The sequence below is a fragment of the Salmo trutta genome, chromosome 35, assembly GCF_901001165.1.
Source record: "Salmo trutta chromosome 35, fSalTru1.1, whole genome shotgun sequence".
Classification (NCBI taxonomy): Eukaryota; Metazoa; Chordata; class Actinopteri; order Salmoniformes; family Salmonidae; genus Salmo; species Salmo trutta.
In genome coordinates this window covers 511,336-530,563 of record NC_042991.1, presented here as the reverse complement: position 1 = coordinate 530,563, position 19,228 = coordinate 511,336, and the positions used below count along the sequence as shown (strand labels likewise).

The 19,228-nt window shown below is 42.3% G+C and overlaps 1 protein-coding gene and 1 long non-coding RNA gene across 2 annotated transcripts in view; both read right to left on the bottom strand.

The window, feature by feature from the left end:
- Positions 1 to 10,061, bottom strand: part of LOC115174430 (forkhead box protein O3) — a 57,186-nt gene extending 47,125 nt beyond the window's left edge. Inside the window, exon 1 of the mRNA XM_029732941.1 lies at positions 8,445 to 10,061. Within this exon, the coding sequence (XP_029588801.1) occupies positions 8,445 to 9,002 (558 nt within the window). The 5' untranslated portion in view covers positions 9,003 to 10,061. The remainder of the gene's footprint in view (positions 1 to 8,444) is intronic.
- Positions 10,062 to 17,520: 7,459 nt separating this feature from the next.
- LOC115175211 (uncharacterized) lies at positions 17,521 to 18,548 on the bottom strand. Its single transcript, XR_003871933.1, has 2 exons — positions 18,297 to 18,548; positions 17,521 to 18,123 (listed from the first exon to the last, which is right to left on the bottom strand). It is a non-coding gene; the product is annotated as an uncharacterized LOC115175211 (long non-coding RNA).
- Positions 18,549 to 19,228: the final 680 nt, after the last annotated feature.

The window sequence follows — 19,228 nt, the reverse complement described above, 5'->3', positions numbered from 1 at the left end:
GATACTCCAATGTCCGCTGTGGAGCTTTGCAGCTCCTTCTGGGTTATCTTTGGTCTCTTTGTTGCCTCTCTGATTAATGCCCTCCTTGCCTGGTCCGCGAGTTTCGGTGGGCGGCCCTCTCTTGGCAGGTTTGTTGTGGTGCCATATTATTTCCATTTTTTAATAATGGATTTAATGGTGCTCCGTGGGATGTTCAAAGTTTTGGGATATTTATTTATAACCCAACCCTGATCTGTACTTCTCCACAACTTTGTCCCTGACCTGTTTGGAGAGCTCCTTGGTCTTCATGGTGCCGCTTGCTTGGTGGTGCCCCTTACTTAAAGGTGTTGTAGACTCTGGGGCTTTTCAGAACAGGTGTATATATACACTGAGATCATGTGACAAATCATGTGACACTTAGATTGCACACAGATGGACTTTATTGAACTAATTATGTGACTTCTGAAGGTAATTGATTGCACCAGATGTTATTTAGGGGCTTCATAGTAAAGGGGGTGAATACATATGCACACACCACTTGTCCATTATTTAATTTTTTTTTAAACAAGGTTTTTTTCTTTATTTATTTCCCTTCACCAATTTTGACTATTTTGTGTATGTCCATTACATGAAATTCAAATAAAAATCTATTTAAATTACAGGTTGTAATGCAACAAAATAGGAAAAACGCCAAGGGGGATGAATACTTTTGCAAGGCACTGTATGTATGTGTGTGTTTGTTTAACTCCCTGCTCCACATAAGTGACATAACTGAGCCTGAGAATGGACCTCTGCTCTGGAGCTGTTGAGGGGGTCTGAGCTGCCTGGCTGCTTGTTGCATCAGGCTTAAGTATCACAGGGGACCAAAGTTCACTGGAGCAGCTCTAAGAACACAGACACACACACCTTAACCACACACACACAGTCATATGTGCACACACACACACACACACACACACACACACACACACACACACACACACAGAGAGAGAGAGAGAGAAAAAGGCACACGCACACACACACTTACCTGTGCTTCAGGCATGTTTACAGGCCCTATTTTGGTCTCTCTCGCTCTCCCTTTGTTCTGCCATACCATAGCTACACTTAGCACACATTTCAACAGCAGCTCCAAACTTTGACGTACCTCAACTCCTCCATGGAGTTGAACAGAGACTAGAGATTTTGAAATTAAACTCTGACTTGCTATGCATGATACATCAAAAATGTACATTCTTAAACCTTTACTGTCCTCTATTGTTGCGTGCCTTTCTTTGTTTGCTGAAATCCATACTTTATCAAATACAACCACCAACTGTTTCCTTGTTGAGATTCAATTGGAACATGCACATTCGTGCTGAGTTGACATTTTAGAGCAACAACAATGAAGAAACAGTCAGTGGTTGTATTTGATTAACATTTTTTTAAAGTATGGATTTCAGCACAGCGACTTGAAGGAGTCAGAGGTTCATTTAAAAAACTCTAGTCTGCGATCAACTCCATGGAGGAGTTGAGGTATTTGGCAACTCCAAACTAGACCTCTCCCTCCAGACAGGAGTCAAGCTGTTACATTCCCTGTGGAGCAACCATAGTTTACCCTGGAATTGTTAGCAAGAAAGACTGACTTTCAGTGGCGTTTTTATCAAGAAAATTTTGGTGGGGCAAACTCCCCAAAAATATATTTGGGATACATGCCAGCAAAGCGACTACATAACACAAAACTAAACAATACATGAATTGCACTATAACGGTGACAAACGGTGCATAAAGCTGTCCCAACAGCAGAGCTTTCTTTTCAGCACCATGGAGTGAATGCTTACCACCACTATACCTGGTTATCAGCGGAGCCTAGGCTGGGAGCAAAACAGTTCATTCAGCCTCATTTACCTCTATAGCTGATAGGGCTGACTTGCTTAAAACTTCTTCTTTGGTGGGTCCCCTGCGGGACGGTTGAGCTAACATGGGCTAATGCGATTAGCATGAGGTTGTAAGTAACAAAAACATTTCCCAGGACATAGACATATCTGATATTAGCTAAAATCTTAAATTCTTGTAAATCTAACCGCACTGTCCAATTTACAGTAGCTATTACGGTGAATAACATGCTATTGTTTGAGGAGAGTGCCGAGTTTTGAACATTAATTTTTAATAATAAACAAATTAGGCACGTTTGGGTAGTCTTGATGCAACATTTTGAACAGAAATGCAATGGTTGATTGGATCAGTATAAAACTTTGCACATAGACTACTGCCATCTAGTGGCCAAAATCTAAATTGCACCTGGGATGGAATAATACATTATGGCCTTTCTCTTGCACTTCAAAGATGGTACAGAAAAAATACAAAAAAAAACGATTGTTTTTTTCTTTGTATTATCTTTTACCAGATCTAATGTGTACAAATGTGGTTTCTACTGACAATTGAGATGTACAAACTATGACATAAGGGAATGATAAGAGGATAAGAGGCAATCCTTAATTTTGATTAAGACATTAATGAGCAAGCTAAGACTGACATAGTCAATATAACTATTTGTTCAGCACATTTGAAATGTACAGCGACAGAAATCAGAACATGGGTCGTTCTTACAGTATTCTCCCTGTACACCAAGTCAGTACCGAAGGATAAATAAAGGGAGCATATAAGCAGACAATGAAAGCTCTTACTATATTCAATGATGACATTTCTCTAAAACAGGCTATCGGCTACATGTGCACCACCAAGTCAGAACAGTAGGCTGAATTATGCGGGGGAAAGGGACCAAATGGGCTACTAACATCATTCTTTCGATGATAAACATGAATTCGACCATCACCCCTGGTTAGACAAAACCGTGACTCGTCAGTGAAGAGCACTTTTTGCCAGTCCTGTCTTGTCCAACGACGGTGGGTTTGTGCCCATAGGCGACGTTGTTGCCGGTGATGTCTGGTGAGGATCTGCCTTACAACAGGCCTACAAGGCCTCAGTCCAGCCTCTCTCAGCATATTGGGGACAGTCTGAGCGCTGGTGGAGGGATTGTGCGTTCTTGGTGTAACTCGGGCAGTTGTTGTTGCCATCTTGTACCTGTCCCGCAGGTGTGATGTTCGGATGTACCGATCCTGTGCAGATGTTGTTACACGTGGTCTGCCACTGCGAGTACGATCAGCTGTCCGTCCTGTCTCCCTGTAGTGCTGTCTTAGGCGTCTCACAGTATGGATATTGAAATGTATTGCCCTGGCCACATCTGCAGTCCTCATGCCTCCTTGCAGCATGCCTAAGGCACATTCACGCAGATGACCAGGGACCCCGGGCATCTTTCTTTTGGTGTTTTTCCAGAGTCAGTAGAAAGGCCTCTTTAGAGTCCTACGTTTTCATAACTGTGACCCGTCTGTAAGCTATTAGTGTCTTAACGACCGTTCCAGAGGTGCATGTTCATTAATTGTTTATGGTTCATTGAACAAGCATGAGAAACAGTGTTTAAACTCTATACAATGAAGATCTGTGAAGTTATTTTGATTTTTACTAATTATCTTTGAAAGACAGGGTCCTGAAAAGGGGACATTTCTTTTTTTGCTGAGTTTATACATTTTTCTATTGTTTGCAAACTGATTTGTGACACATATTGATGCTAAAATAGCATGCAAAACAGGCAACAGGTGGGGCTCAAAACATGACTGATTGGTCATCACTGCTGAATTTTTACATTTCCCAACTCACTAATAACTGTGGTCAATGACAGATGGATGATCTACATGACTGCACTAAATGTGATTGATTATCTACATCAGGGGTCTCCAACAGGTCAACCACGAGCTACCAGTAGCTCGCAGCTCACCTATGAGTAGCTCGCCAAACAATTCCAAAAGTACATGCAATTTGTCATGTGTTCCATGCCAAACTGTCATAAACAAATCTCACAAGTAAGCTCTCCACAATGAATTTCAATAGAAAACTTGTAAAAATAGACAAGATCCTGGAGAGGTAAATACCTGTCTATTTATGGAAAAATTTCCCTGATTAACTCCTTAGTCATATCTCAGTTTACTCACTTACTTATGGCGCTGCCTACTCCTGATGATTCGTTTTTCAAATCATATGAGCAAAACATATTTTGCTTTATCTCGGACGCTAAACCAGACAAAATAAAGCATGCCTATCTATATAATGAATATGAATTGGGTGGGTTGAGATTATTAAATATAAAAGCACTAAACCCCTCTTTAAAAGCTTCACTTATTCAAAAGTTTTACTTGAACCCTAAATGGTTCTGAAGTAGATTACTAAGAAAAGCTCATCCAGATTACCATGTCTCATTTGATTAATTGAAAATTATACTTTTTTCAAAGTATCACTCTTTTAAAACAAGCATTGCAGAGCTGGCTACAATTTCAATTTCATCCCCCTGAAAAGATAAAACAAATATTACAACAAATATAATGGCTGAACTCAAATGTGCTGGTTGATAAAATACCTTTATTTATGGGAATGATGTTTGAAAAGGGTATTTTGTTCATAAATTATATTGTAAATTGGAATGGTAGAGTTATGTCCTTCATGGAGTTATCAGATTTGTACGGGAAGGTCTGATCAATCCAAGAGCACAACCAATTGATTAAAGCATTACCCCAAAAATGGAGGAGGCAGGTGGCAGCGGGAGGAGGAAGGGAACTGGTCTGTCTGCTCAATATAAAAGATCAAAACTTGCGGAGAAATAAAAATAGCATAAATAGGAAAGTATTCCAGTTTCATTTGAGGACAAGGATGTTGACAACTGTGCCATACAGATTGCAAAATAGTTGGGAAGGGATTTTTGATGTACCGATTCCATGGTACAGGGTGTATGAGTTGATATATAAAACAACATAAGATTCAAGACTTCGTGCTTTTCAGCTAAAATTATTATATAGAATTCGTGCCACCAACAAAATGTTGAATATTTAGGGCATAAAATCATCGAAGCTCTGCAGATTTTGTTGTGAGGATACAGAATCAATAGACCATTTATTTTGGTATTGCCCTCAGGTAGCCTGTTTCTGGTCTCAGGTTCAGGAATGGCTGAAAATGCATAGCATTGATCTAAAATTGACCCTAGAAATAGTACTGCTAGGAGATCTGGAGAGACTGGGTCAGTCAATTACTAATATACTAATACTCTTAGTAACAGTATTTATCTTCAACTCGCAATCTGTGGATTCTATTCGATTAGATAGAAATTGTACATTAAACATCACAGCATAGTTGAAATATATATGTTGCGTAGAAATCCGAAGACGGTGGCCAGCAGAGATAGGTGGGATGGGCTGAGGGAAGCTGAGGGTTGGGATGTGGAATTGGAGACAAGTGGGAGTGGAGTTGCTGTGCGGGAGATAGAATGATGTTCAAAGATAAAAGTAAAAAATAAATCAAAATAAAACATAATAAAAAGTACGTTGGAATGACACTGAGGCAGTGTTTTTACAGCTAATGCTGGTTTGCCTGAGGCTGATGCCGTGCAGGTGTTTGTACACATACATATACACACACACTATCATTCAAATAAATGCATACAAGAACACACACATACATGTAATAGTGCCAGACATGCACACAAACATATACAGTTGGCATTGCGGTTATAATTTTAGTTGTCCTTGATGTCCTTTGTTTTCTTTTTATATATATTTTTTTTGCATTGTTGTTTGCTGTTTCTCCTGTCTTTTTCTTTTTTCTCTTTAGTTCATTTTCTTGGTTGTTGGTGCATTGGGGGGTTCTTGGGGGTGGGGAATGGAATTAATTGTATCTTATTTTTAATTTTTCTTCTTGGGGGTGGGGGGGATGTGGGAGGGGTCTCGAATGGTTGAGGGACAGCTATTGGGGAACTGTGGAGGGGATCTTGGAGGGTTCAGGTTAATGTTTTTTGGCCTGGTGTGAGATCTGTCAACGTGCCCTTGAGCAGGGCATTGACCCTGGATGCTTCTGTGTGTCGCTCTGAATGGGAGTCTGTTGGATGACTGGTGTGATGTAGTTGTTGAGCGGCTTCACTGCAAGTATATTTTATGTTTTGGATATTCAATAAAAAAAATGTCCAAAACAATCTCACAAGTATCCAACACCGCAAGCTCCCAGCTACTAGCTAATCAAAACAACTGACATTATACCACCCCTGCTTAGCCACTATTGGCTTAAATATCCAAACCTAACACAATATCTGCCAATTAATTTCCAGCAATATCGCCCACCTGTATGTGTGGTGTGCACATATGTGTGGTGTGTCTATCACTCCGTGTGTAGCCAGTTGATGTGATATGTGTGGGTTGACAGAAATTCTTTCCCCAAAACCTTCTCAATTAAATGTTAACTGCAGAGTAGGCTTACCTGGCAGAAGTACTGTATTAATGAGTAAGTATATAATTTGTATCTATTATTTGCTATTAGCAAACTTTGCCGTGACATGAGCAGCAGCAGTACAGAACCATCGCTAGACCAGCACATTCCTCACTCCCTAGACGCACAATTAAATGGCCAGATGCATAATTAAAGGGGAATTACACTGACAAATAAATATGTTTGTTTTCTGTCAGACCAGCACATTCCTAAATAGATACCACCTAAAACAAAATATATTCTGATCTGATTTAACCATTGACACAGAATTTTGTTTTTTCTCTATGAACAATTGTAATTTTCAGAGTGAAAAAAATACAAACAAACAATGAGAAAACAGAATTTGGGAAAATATAAATCCCCCAAAAAATCACAGATTTTAAATGGGCCCCCTTAGAGTTGTTTATTAACCATTATTTTTTACCAGGTATATTGACAGAAAACACTACTTTCTCTTGTACACAAAGGATCCGGGGAAGAGTTGCAAGGGAGAGGAAAAGAGAAGAATGTGCCTACTTGAAAGCTAGAAAAAAAATGTGCAGCTTGTTACATACACTTTTTTTTAAGTAGCTCTCATGCTAGAAAATGTTGGAGACCCCTGACATACATAATGCAAGTATGTTTTTTGGTACTCTATATGCCTATGCATGTGTCAAGAGCCTTGAATGGGAAAAATGTATCATTGATATCCTTCATCATAAGACATGACCCAGAGTCTGCTGAGTGACGTCATTCAGTGAGAGGAGAGAAACCAACAGGGATTATTAGGATCTGCTGAGCAAATCTACTAAACAAAGCTAGCTCTCCCATCTGACCTGTATGAAACCTAAGATGACAAACTAACCACTCTGTCCTGGGCCCAAACTGACAGTGAAATCACAAACTGAAAGAGGGTGAAAACACTATGGTTGCCTTGTGAACACCTGCCACTAAAGCTGGACTTTAGTTTCATTGGATGTTTTCCTAATGCCAGTAGCCATTCCATGTCGATACCTTAAAGCTGGTGTCGTTGGTTGTCTTATATTGAACTGTATTGGCCTGGCCGGCTGATTGATCTGTGTGATCGAAACGCAAGATTACAGAACTATAAAAGGCATAGCCATGGGGGATCATGTAGTAACGCCATCTATGTCCATGCATCCTGACTCTTCCAGTTTTTTTTAATGTCCACTGAAACATGAGCAACCTAACCGCCAGGCCCTCCATGCCCAAAATTCCATGAGCGGCACATAGGCCTACTCCAGCTGTAGCCTTTGCCGCCTGAGCACAGATAACTCATCCCCTCGTGAGAATATATGGCCTTTTTCGGCCAACGAGACAAGTTCCACCGGGCCCTGACACAGTGAGTTTCGATCCATGACGTCATGTGTCCCATCCCTCGGCACTTTGCGACCATAGCGTCTCCATTGAAGGTAGTCTTATCCCAGGCTGTTCACCCGAGCTCGCAGCATTCCAAGTCGTTATGTAATTCCCCAACGGCAAGTTTAACAACATTGGCAGTAGACCTACAGTAGCCTACTTGACCCAGAAGATCGCAGGCATTAGCCTAAGATGTACAAAACAAATATATAACTATCATTTTGAACTGACTGGCTGGCTGGAGCTGGTGCCATTGACGTTGATGGCCATGCAAGTGGCATGTTGTTCCTCTTCGTCGTCCTCTTCCTCGGGTATAATGTCAGCGTCGTTGCTCTCTGGTTACCCAGCATTGGACTTGGGTCGGGGCAATGGTCAGGTGCACAATCATGTTTTGTTCTTTACTCTCAAATGTTGATTAATTAATTAATTGATTGACTGATTGATTGATTGATTGATTGATGTAGCCTAATTGTATCAATCTCTGTGCGTCTTAAACTCATTTGGTTAAAGTCTCTCTAAATAAACTACAGACTGCTTGCTGATACAAAGTTCCGTATTGTTTTTTGTTTTTCTCAATTCCAAATGCGGGAAATAGAGAGAGGGAGAGAGACAGAGTGTGTGTGGTGTGTGTGTATGTTTATAAACAAAGCCAGGGAACATCCAAAAGCACAAACTCTCTAGACATGTGTTTCTTGTTATTGTTTTGATGACAGGGGAAGAGAGGAAGGGGGAATGATTGAGGAGATGAGGAAAACGTTTGTGCTTACCTTCCACCCAGCTGAGCTGTTACTGTCACCTTTGTCTTTGAAGTATGGCACACATCTCACCATCCACTCATAAATCTGAGACAGAGTCAATCTCTTGTCTGGCGTGCTGCTTATGGCTTTGGTTATCAGGTCAGCATATGAGAGATTCCCCCACGCGTTTCTGCGCGACGAGGACTTCCGTGCAGTCTGCGCCCCCGGGCTGCTGGTGCTGAGTGTGCCAGAAGTGGCGGTGGGGGACTGGGAGGGGAGCGGGGAGCCTCCATTTTCCTGTCTGGACAGCAGTCCTTCGGCCGTAGGGCTGTTGCTGTTCTGGTCGTCTGCTCCCAGGCTGGAGCTGGTGCCATTGACGTTGATGGCCATGGAAGTGGCATGTTGTTCCTCTTCGTCATCCTCTTCCTCGGGTATAATGTCAGTGTCGTTGCTCTCTGGTTTCCCTGAATTGGACTCGGGTCGGGGCAACGGCCATGTGCACGATCGTGGCCGTTTTTGTGGCTCGAAGTCTGGGTCTATGGCCACGTCCAACTCAGTGTGAATGCTGGGGGCTGGAACCTCGGCCATCTCTCCTTCAGTCACTCGCACGTCCCTGCTGCCCGCTGATAAGGTCAGTAGATAAGTAGTGGAGAGTTGTCAAATTCGCATTCCATGAATGCGCGCCCCCGCCTTTGTTGCTATTCCAGACCAGCCAGTCCCCAAGGGTCACTATCAACTCCGCGTGAATTGAGAAAATCCTATAGTAGCAAAAAAAGCACCGCTATGCTGATCAGGATATATTTTAAACGTAGTACTCGTGGACTATTATAAATGTCTTAGCGCCATAACTAATAAACGATGACTATTCTCCCTGGTTCCATATGCAAGCCACAGCGACTTTACATTTGACAATCGCAACAGTTCAAAACGGGTTGCTGCATATTCGTCGTATTTCTCCTCGCCTGCATATTCGTCGTATTTCTCCTCGCCTGGAGCAATGTTAATAACAGCAGTACAGTGACTACAGTTCGTTCACGAGTAATCTACTGTGTAGCACGAGTTCGTTCATCAATGAGCGGATTAACACACTCCTACCTTGCGCGTTCCAGATCAAATCCCGCATTGATGCAAGGCAACTGAATACACCAATTTGAACCTCCTTGTCAATAGCCACGGAGAACCTGGTAAAACGTCATCACACTGAAGCTGTCTGCCACGGATAAAAGCGTACAGTCACTGCGTGCTATGGTGATGGCAGCGATTCATTCCTGCATAGTCCTATCTCTCCTGTCATTGCTGCCATCTTGCCAAATTCCCTTTCACTCTCAAGTCCTTTTTAAAATTAGACTGGATACAGGAACGCTGCGTATTGTTGTCAGTGTGGCTAGAGAAAGGAAAAGGAACGGAAAGTTCGAATAATATCTCCGTTTCTCAAAAGTCGCCTTTACTGACGAACGCAGCGCAGTTGGTATGGAAAACGAAACGCCACATCATACTCTCGGTTACAGTAGGCCCGATCTCTTCTGCTGCACACATACACACATATCTATCTACTTAGCACATTCCGTCATGTGACAGCCCTCAACAAGCTCAAAGTTATACAGCAACAGCAGCAATAGTGGTGGCTAGATAAGACTAACGTTACCACTGTAAAGGCCACCCCTTTCGCCTTTTAAAGAGACACCCTCCAAGATACAGTAGCCTATGTGCGCACAGGCATATCTAGGAAAGCAGTTTGTGGAAGGGACACATGTCTTGGCATGTAGAGGGATCCAGAAATAGACAGACAGATCATAAAAATAGTATTGTAAAATGATAAGAACACAAAGAAATTCAACGGTGGATAGAGGACATTTACATTGAATTCCAAATAATCATATTGCTCCTTTTGGAAATATAATTCATAGGCTAATGACAAAGGCTACATTATGACAATAGTTGTTAAGGTATGGTTGACATATGTATCATTATTTCCCCTTCCGCTGTGGTGCACTGTTACAATGTAACAACTGACATAGGCCTACACATGTGTAACAATTTAGGCAAATGCAAGTAGGTGTTTATTTTCCTTGTGTTGGGTATTAGCCTATACTTCATTAATAACCTAAATGACATGCATTCTACCAAATATTATAATAAAATAGTAGTCTAAGTCAAGTTAAGTCATGTTATTTTAATGACAGTATCTTTAAAGTTTAGATCGCTTGTCCCTTTAATCCGTGAGCATGGGTGTCAATCAATGTGGACAGCGTGCGCAGAACACGCCCCCTTCAAACCAGATCGACCTCTTCAAACACATGACGTCATTCATTTTATAATCAAGAGAAAAGGGAAGACATGCTATGGTTATCTGTCCTGTATGTGATACTTCGGAGTGGTTGCCCCTCCCCTCCCACCTCCCGCCTCCAAGACTGTACCAAAACACCAGCATTAGTCAGCCTACATCTTTGTTCCAGAGAAGATGTTGTGTAAGGTTCGCGTCCGCCTTGCAGGGATACGCGCTCTCGATTTATGTACAGGAATGCGCGCATTCCACCTGTGCGCATTATTCATCAATGAATTCTTGGAACGAGTGGCATTGATTAGAAATGGATAACAATCCTATATACTAAATCAGACAAAACACACACATCCTGCAAGGCATTGGTTGTGTTATGGCTTTGAATTTTACATGGAAAACATCAACACCATTTCATGTATTATTATAACAAACGAAGTAGATACAAATGCATGTATACTGACTATTTCAATTGACTGACTTCCTTCTATGAACTCAATAAAATCTTTCAAATTGTTGCATGTTGCGTTTATATTTTTGTTCAGTATACAAAATTAACACAAGAACGAATGCACAAATGCACGTGTGCTCACATATAAACATGCTCCTCTTTGTTCCTCCTGTCCCAGCTATGTATATAAAGAGGAATGGCTGATACAGCAGTTTGGTGCCTGCAGTTAGCTACTGCAGTGGAGGGTTAAAGACACACTCCAGCTATATTTGAACCTTTCCTGTTGAAAAACAATATCCCAAGTATAAATAGAGTAATGTACACCCACTTAAGGGTAAGAAAAATACATTTGAAGCAAAATAGTGTTTTTTAGACAACTGCAAACTTCAAGGAGTTAGTCTTATGCTCTTATGTCATCGGCCACCCCCCTTGCTTGCGAGAAGGGCTCTGACCCAACTTGGTACAATGTCTTTGGGCATCAGAGAGAGGAAAGGGACACAGGAGGTGGATGAATGAATGCTTCTGTAGGCTGTTCTTAGAGAAGAGAGAGAGAAAGAGAAAGAAAACAGGTGGAGAGATAGGTCAACACAGGTGGAGAGATAGGTCAGTGACAGTGTTGCCCACCCGGGGTGTATTCAAAATGATCACATCACAGCAATGTCAGATGTGTTGCCTATTAATGTGAGGCTGTGTCATTCATCTCAGGCCAAGGACATGTATACTGTAGCTGTTTTAAGTGCGTAGTTCCATTGTCTGCTGTCACTTCTATCCCCCTTCACCTGAGATGCATTCAACAAGGCTCGCGGCTCGCTGCGAAGGCTCACGGCAAACTATTTGTTTTCAACAGAGTTTGTTCAACGTTTTGAACTGACATTACTCACCACATCACAAAGACCTCCATTCAATGCCCCTAAGAGAGCGAACACACCAACAAGATTGTTGGTCTACAGAGTAGGGGGCCGTTTGTTTAAGTGCTCTCTGCTCTGCGCTGTGTGTTATAGGGGTCACATACTGTCGGTCTATAGCAGGAACTTTGATGTGGGTGGGGGCCACAAAAAAACGGAACTCATCACGGGGGGGGGGGGGGGGCGCAGTGGCTCGTGGGTCCCCCACCTTGCGAGCAAAACATTTTAGTGGTCCCCCTCATGATTTCCTGCAATTCTACACATTTTGCGATGGGGTGGAGGCAAATTATTTCCGTTTTTAATATGATAACTGATGATCAATGGGCCCCACCGCGGTCGATAAATCGACCATCCTTACTCTAAGATTAGATAGCTGGCCGCTAGACTAACTTACCAATTAGCTGATATGGGATAAGTAAGTGACTGTTGATGCACAACCACATTTAGAAATTGCACCTTGTGTATTCTATTATTCTAACTCTCAACAGTAAATTGAGGCCCCTACTGACTTCTCAAAAAAAACTATTTTTTAAAATTGGTCCGCAGGCCAACAAAAGAGGGGCCGCGGGCCACAAGTTGCCCACCCCTGTTGGTGTACAGCAGGGGCCTACGCACTTAAAACAGCTATATTAGTGACTCTTTCTCCACCCCTGTGTGACATCCACCCCTTTATCTTGTCCCCTACTACAATCAGTCAGTGGCTAGTGTAATGTGGCTAGTGTAATGTTGCATACACAAAAGAGGGCCACCATTTATGTTTCTGCCTGATGTTTTCCCAAACATTGTAATGCTCTGATTGGATTAGAGCCCTCGGGAATAGACCGTGATTTATTTTCCCTTAATTGAGAGTTATGGTGGAATAGACAGCTAACAAACTGACAGTAACACACCAAGACACAAACACATGCACGCAGAAGGGGCATGCACACACACACACACATTTACACAATTCCAGTGGCCTCTAGATATGTACCAGGGAGCTGGCACAAATACGATGATCATATGATCATAACATACCCAAACACTACACAGTACACACACTTTAAAACTCAATTTACTATACTGCATTAATACTGTGACATTGATTGCACACAATCTTATTTATGCCAGGTGGCTCAGACTACAGGAGTCTTGAGGGCAGGAAGCCAAAATTGCATATGATTCTGTAGGTGTACTGGGCACTGATACTGCTTCACTAAGACAGGGTAGGTTGGCCCATGCTGGACAGGCTATTGTGCACTAACAGGACGACGTCATTAGAAGCGTTAACAACTAATCTTTGTCATCACTTACCCATCATTTGCTGCCATCTTGTGGCAGAAATGTATAACGTCAGCCCAGCATTTCAGTCGGTTTCTCTCTTCAGCTCGTTCAAGCCATGCCTGCCATTTGAATGAACCCGGAGGCATCCAACACATCTAACATAAGAAAAAAAGTAAAAGTCAGGGGCATAGCCAGAAATGTGTTGGTGGGTGGGCCTGCAGAAATGTGCATGTCATTTTTTTATTTTAGTCATTTAGCAGATGCTCTTATCCAGAGCGACTTACAGTTAGTGCATTCATCGTAAGATAGCTAGGTGGGACAACCACATATCACAGGCATAGAAAATACATTTCTTCTCATTAAAGTAGCTATCAGTAGAGTCAGAGCTAGAAGATGAGGTCAAGATGAGGAAGAGGATTATTTAAGATAATGTTTGATGAGGTAGTAATAAAAAATGTATCATTTAATTATTTGTTTTGGCTCAATCTGATTGAGTGGGCCTGGCAGGGCATTCCTATGTCCCTGAGTTAAGTAATACCATGTTTTGCCTTTGCAGTTTCATCCCTAAAAAGGCACAAGACCCCTTTCTTTTCACCTTTAGTTTATTAAACAGTAGGCGCAAATAAATCACATTTTGCATTTTTACAGGGCAGATGTCTGGTTACATAAAGTATCAGCACACACAGTAAGTACATTGTTTATTTTCCAGTGGCACAATTCAATACCAACCACATGGTGGTGGTAGTTATCCACTAAGAAATACACTTTTCCGTCCTTTCAGCTCTCACCGATGTGGGTTGGCCCTTATCCTGTTCAGCTTAGCTAAATATACCTCCCTCTGTTTTAGGAAGATTAATATTGGGCTTGAATGAGTTTCTCTTGTTTCCCTGTCAGTTCATTTTTAGGTACGTGAGGGGGATGTCAATAATAAAAGCCAATTTATGGTCATTCTGGCGTCTGCTTTGCCGTACTACATTTACTGTGATGTGGCCTCTGCATCATACTTCTTGTGCTTCGCGGAGCAGGGCTGTTGTGAAGGAAATTGTCAAGGAAGTGAGTTTCTGTTTATACCGCCCACACCTACCGTTAACCAATCATGTGGAGCCCTCCACATTATTACAACATTTGGGAGGCGCACGACAATGCAGTACGGACCTTGATTTGGCAGCCGCAAGCCTCTGGAGGCACCGCAATTGGTGTCACACCCGGACCACATTTTCTGATCAAGCATAAATCAGCTATTAAAACCTGTTAAACTGACCCCCCCGGTGGCATTTTCTAAATTACGCATAATATTTTATACTACCCTCAAAGTAAATTTAGATTTCAAAACTATAAGTCTCATAATGGAGTGTCCCTTGACTGAACATTTCCCTAATGCCCACTTGAAATGTTGGAACCCTTGGTGTACACTGGATAAAGCCTATGAAGTAGTAGACATTGATTGCTATATTGCATTTCGTCTTAGTATAAACTCTAATAGTGCCATTTATGACACCCAATATTTCTTCCTCTTAGAGAGGTAAGAACTGTGGGATTCAGATAAAGGTGTCAAAAACAATTTGACTACTACAGAGCCTAGATACAGCAGACCAAAAACCCCAGATATTTAAAAAAATATATGTTTTTCACAATAAATGTTGGTTTTTTTAAAACAGGGAGTGGGAGTGCCCACATTTGTCCCCACGTTGGGGAATTGTAACAAAGACGCAGGGAGTCAGGAAGCAGGTGCAGATGGTGAGTTTAAACATGGAGCATTACAAAACAAGAGAAGCCTCACGTGGGCAGCGTTCCACACCTCTGTGCGCCGGAACTACTCGCCAACTGCAGGGGCCTTGGTCTGGCTCGGAGTCCACGGAGCCAGGGCCAGCTGATATCCCAAGATGCCCTGGAAGGGAGTCAGCCCGGTGGATGAGTGAAGGATTTCTTCCCGTATTCCGCCCAGGGAAGGAACCGGGCCCACTCCCCCTGCCGTTCCTGGCAGTGACTCTTTAGGAAACTCCCCAGCTCCTGATTGGTCCTTTCCACCTGCCCATTAGACTGAGTCCGGCACCCGGATGTGAGGCTGACCGTGGCCCCCAGCTTCTCCATCCCAGACAAACTAAACAACTTCTTTGCTCGCTTTGAGGACAATACAGTGCCACTGACACGGCCCGCTACCAAAACCTGCAGGCTCTCCTTCACCACAGCCAACGTGATTAAAATATTTAAACGTGTTAACGCGGCCCAGATGGCATCCCTAGCCGCGTCCTCAGAGCATGCGCAGACCAGCTGGCTGGTGTGTTTACGGACATTTTCAATCAATCCCTATCCCAGTCTGCTGTTCCCACATGCTTCAAGATGGCCACCATTGTTCCTGTTCCCAAGAAAGCTAAGGTAACTGAGCTAAACGACTACCACCTGTAGCACTCACTTCCGTCATCATGAAGTGCTTTGAGAGACTAGTCAAGGATCATATCACCTCCACCCTACCTGACACCCTAGACCCACTCCAATTTGCTTACCGTCCCAATAGGTCCACAGACGATGCAATCACAATCACACTGCACACTGTCCTAACCCATCTGGACAAGAGGAATACCTATGTAAGAACGCTGTTCATCGCTTACATCTTAGCATTTAACACCATAGTACCCTCCAAACTCGTCATTAAACTCGAAACCCCAGGTCTCGACCCCGCCCTGTGCAACTGGGTCCTGGACTTTCTGACGGGCTGCCCCCGGGTGGTGAGGGTAGGTAACAACATCTCCACCCCTGTGATGCTTGTGCCAGTGGAAGCCACTCAGCCGAGGAGGAGAAAATATGATTCTGTTCTATTTTTCAAGTGTTGCCATCGTTGTTGACCAATCACAGTACAAAACGTAGCTTGCATGGTGATACATCAGCACCACAGGAGGCTGCTGAGGGGAGGATGACTCATAATGATAAGTTTGGAGCAAATGGAATGGCATCAAAAACATGGACACCATGTGTTTTCTGTATTTGATACCATTCCTCTAGCTAGCTGGCTAACAGTGTAAACTGATAGTCACGTTTAACAATAAAAATCATTGTTTTCTAATACTTTTTTGGATAAATAATTTCTGTTGCATGTAAATATGTTTTTATGCATGCTTATGGTGTTATAGCGATTATTTTTCAGCACGTTGATAATGTTTACTTATTTCATTGCTATGGTTACCGGCAACCGTCGCATTCGGCGTGTTCAAGGGGATCACTTTTGTCAAATTGGTGACCATCGTTGGTCACCGCCTTTTAAAGTGTTGCATCATGGTTATAAAAATTATCTGACTTAAGACTACGTGTCGACTGCTAGAACTTTACAAAAATAATGTCATGCAGTTTTTGATGAAGTCTCCAAGTCATTGCAGTTGGAGCCATCACCTGCATTGTTGGAGGCACTATTTGTCAACCAATCATTAGGGTGTTTTTGTTTGACCCATGCGAATGTGGCCAAACACATGAATGAAACAGGAACAAACTTTGCTGTGATACTAAAGCTACAGGGATACAAATGAAAGTGACCAATGAATTGTACACACTTCATGTTTTCAGTTTGTGAGTGTGTGATATGCGGGTTGTAACGATTTTGACGTGAGGTTATCATTTATAGGGGTGCCAGGTAGGTTGTGCCTACCAGAGAAAATATTGGTTTCTCCTTTTAGTTTGGGAGGGAATGAGTCCCATCTGGTCCGTCAAGTCTACACCAATACAAAGGACTCATGTAAAAGTCAGGATGGAAATACACTTTTCATAAACCCTTAAAACATTGGAAAGAACTTACAAAACAACTGTATTCTTTTGCGTGGTTGTATTACAGTTTTTCTCAGTCGCTTTGGTGCATTTTTCACATCATCCCTAACATGTGCAAAATAATAAGTGCATTTCTCAGAACAATTTGTACAAACTGCAATATACAATATATGTGTTTCTAAAGCTAGTCAGTCACTAAAAATCCTTAGTACATCTCTCAAAAGTAAATATTCATGCCAATGATCATGTCAGTGTCATCAGAATGATAAGTCATTGAGTCATTGTTCACGAACAAGGTCGTCAAAATGTTTAGGCATGTTGTCAATGGAACTGTGTACTTTGACAGTATTACCTGATGTAAACTTAGGCTACAGTTTGGATGACAGTTACTGTATTGAAAATGCACAAGGCTGCACTTCTATGGCATATATCAATTTCAACAGTACTATTTACATATTACTGTATTTGGGTTATTGATTGAAAGAGACTGGACAACCCAAGGGGCACAAAGGAAAAAAAACTAAATTAGAAAGAAACACAGGAAACCACCCCTAAGGCACAGCAGGGTCATCTGTGTGTGTGGCTGACGATTGTACACCTTCCACCTCCATGCTGAAAATAACTCCTCAATTGGGTTAAGGAATGGTGAATAAGGTGGGAGGAATTCTATGAGCATCCTCGGGTGGGTCACAAACCATTGCCTTATGATGTTTGATCGATGGAAACTCACATTATCACAAATGACCACATACTTTGGCAAATCCTCTCTAAACAGACCCCATCATCATCAGGGATGAGTGCCCTGTAGAGAGTCTCTAAAAAGTTGAGTAGATGCTGGGTGTTGTATGGCCCTATAAGGGGGATATGGGTTAGGACACCATGCTCTGAAATAGCAGCACACATGGTGATATTTCCTCCCCGTTGGCCTGGCAAATCCACAGTAGCTCTGTGACCGATGATATTCCCACCCCGCCTTCTGCATTTGGTCAGGTTGAAGCCAGCCTCATCCACGTATACAAAGTTGTGAGAGGGTTCACTTGATTCCAACTCCATTATACGCTATATCCCAGAACACACAGTTGCATTTGTTTTGGTAAGGAAGAGTGACATAAAATGTACATATATTGCATGTTCCTTCCACAGCAATGGAAATGTGTGCAGTTTATGCTTACTGTACTATGTATCACTATAAAAATGTTGCTGTAAAGTAGTTACATAGATATATGTTTTACCTGTACATACTGGTACCGTAGCTCCTTAACTCTGTCCTCATTCCTTTGGAATGGTACACGGTACAGCTGTTTCATACTCATCTGGTTTCTATGCAGCACCCTGTCGATGGTTGAGATGCTAACCGTATGGATGTTTTCAAAGACATCGTTGTCTTCTATAATGGTCCTTTGTATTTCCCTGAGTCTCATGGCATTGTTTGCTCGGACCATGGTGCAAATAGCCTCCTCCTGTTGAGGTGTGAAAAGGCGTCCTCTGCCAACGGTTTGAGGTAATCTTGCAGTCCTATGTGGGGAAAAATGCAGTGATGCATCGCACACTTTTAGATAGTTTTTGTCTATGCGAACACACATTTTACTGCAAAACATACAGGTGGGTGCATGTAAGGTGCAGTATGTATCTGTATAGAGTATATTTCTGTATGCTGTGAAATACAAGTGGACTACTGTAATATGAAGCATTGTAGGAAGTATACAGTATACTGCTTATATACAGTAACTGTGCACTGTACATTGGTGGACATACCTGTTCTCTCTTCGAAATGTTTGAACTATTGAGGACACGGTTGATCTCCCAATATTCGTCTGCACCCTTCGACCCGCCTCAGCCATTGTAAGGCCATGATTGACAACATGGTCTACAATAGTGGCCCTTATGTCATCAAATATGCACCTATGTCCTCTTCTGCCTCCTCTTGGCTGTTGACCCTGTTCGTTTCCTGGTCCATCCATTATTGGAAATTTGCAACTCTGTGTTGTGGTGTGTCTATATATGCTTGCCAATTGATTCTTCATGAGATGCACCTTTGAGCAATTTAGACAACTGGTTGATTGTTGGTTGAACTAACACTTTACATTCCTTCATGAGTGAGGGTCAATTTCACCTGCACCATTCATCAATTCACGTTTTTGTACAAAAGGTCTAATAGAAATGT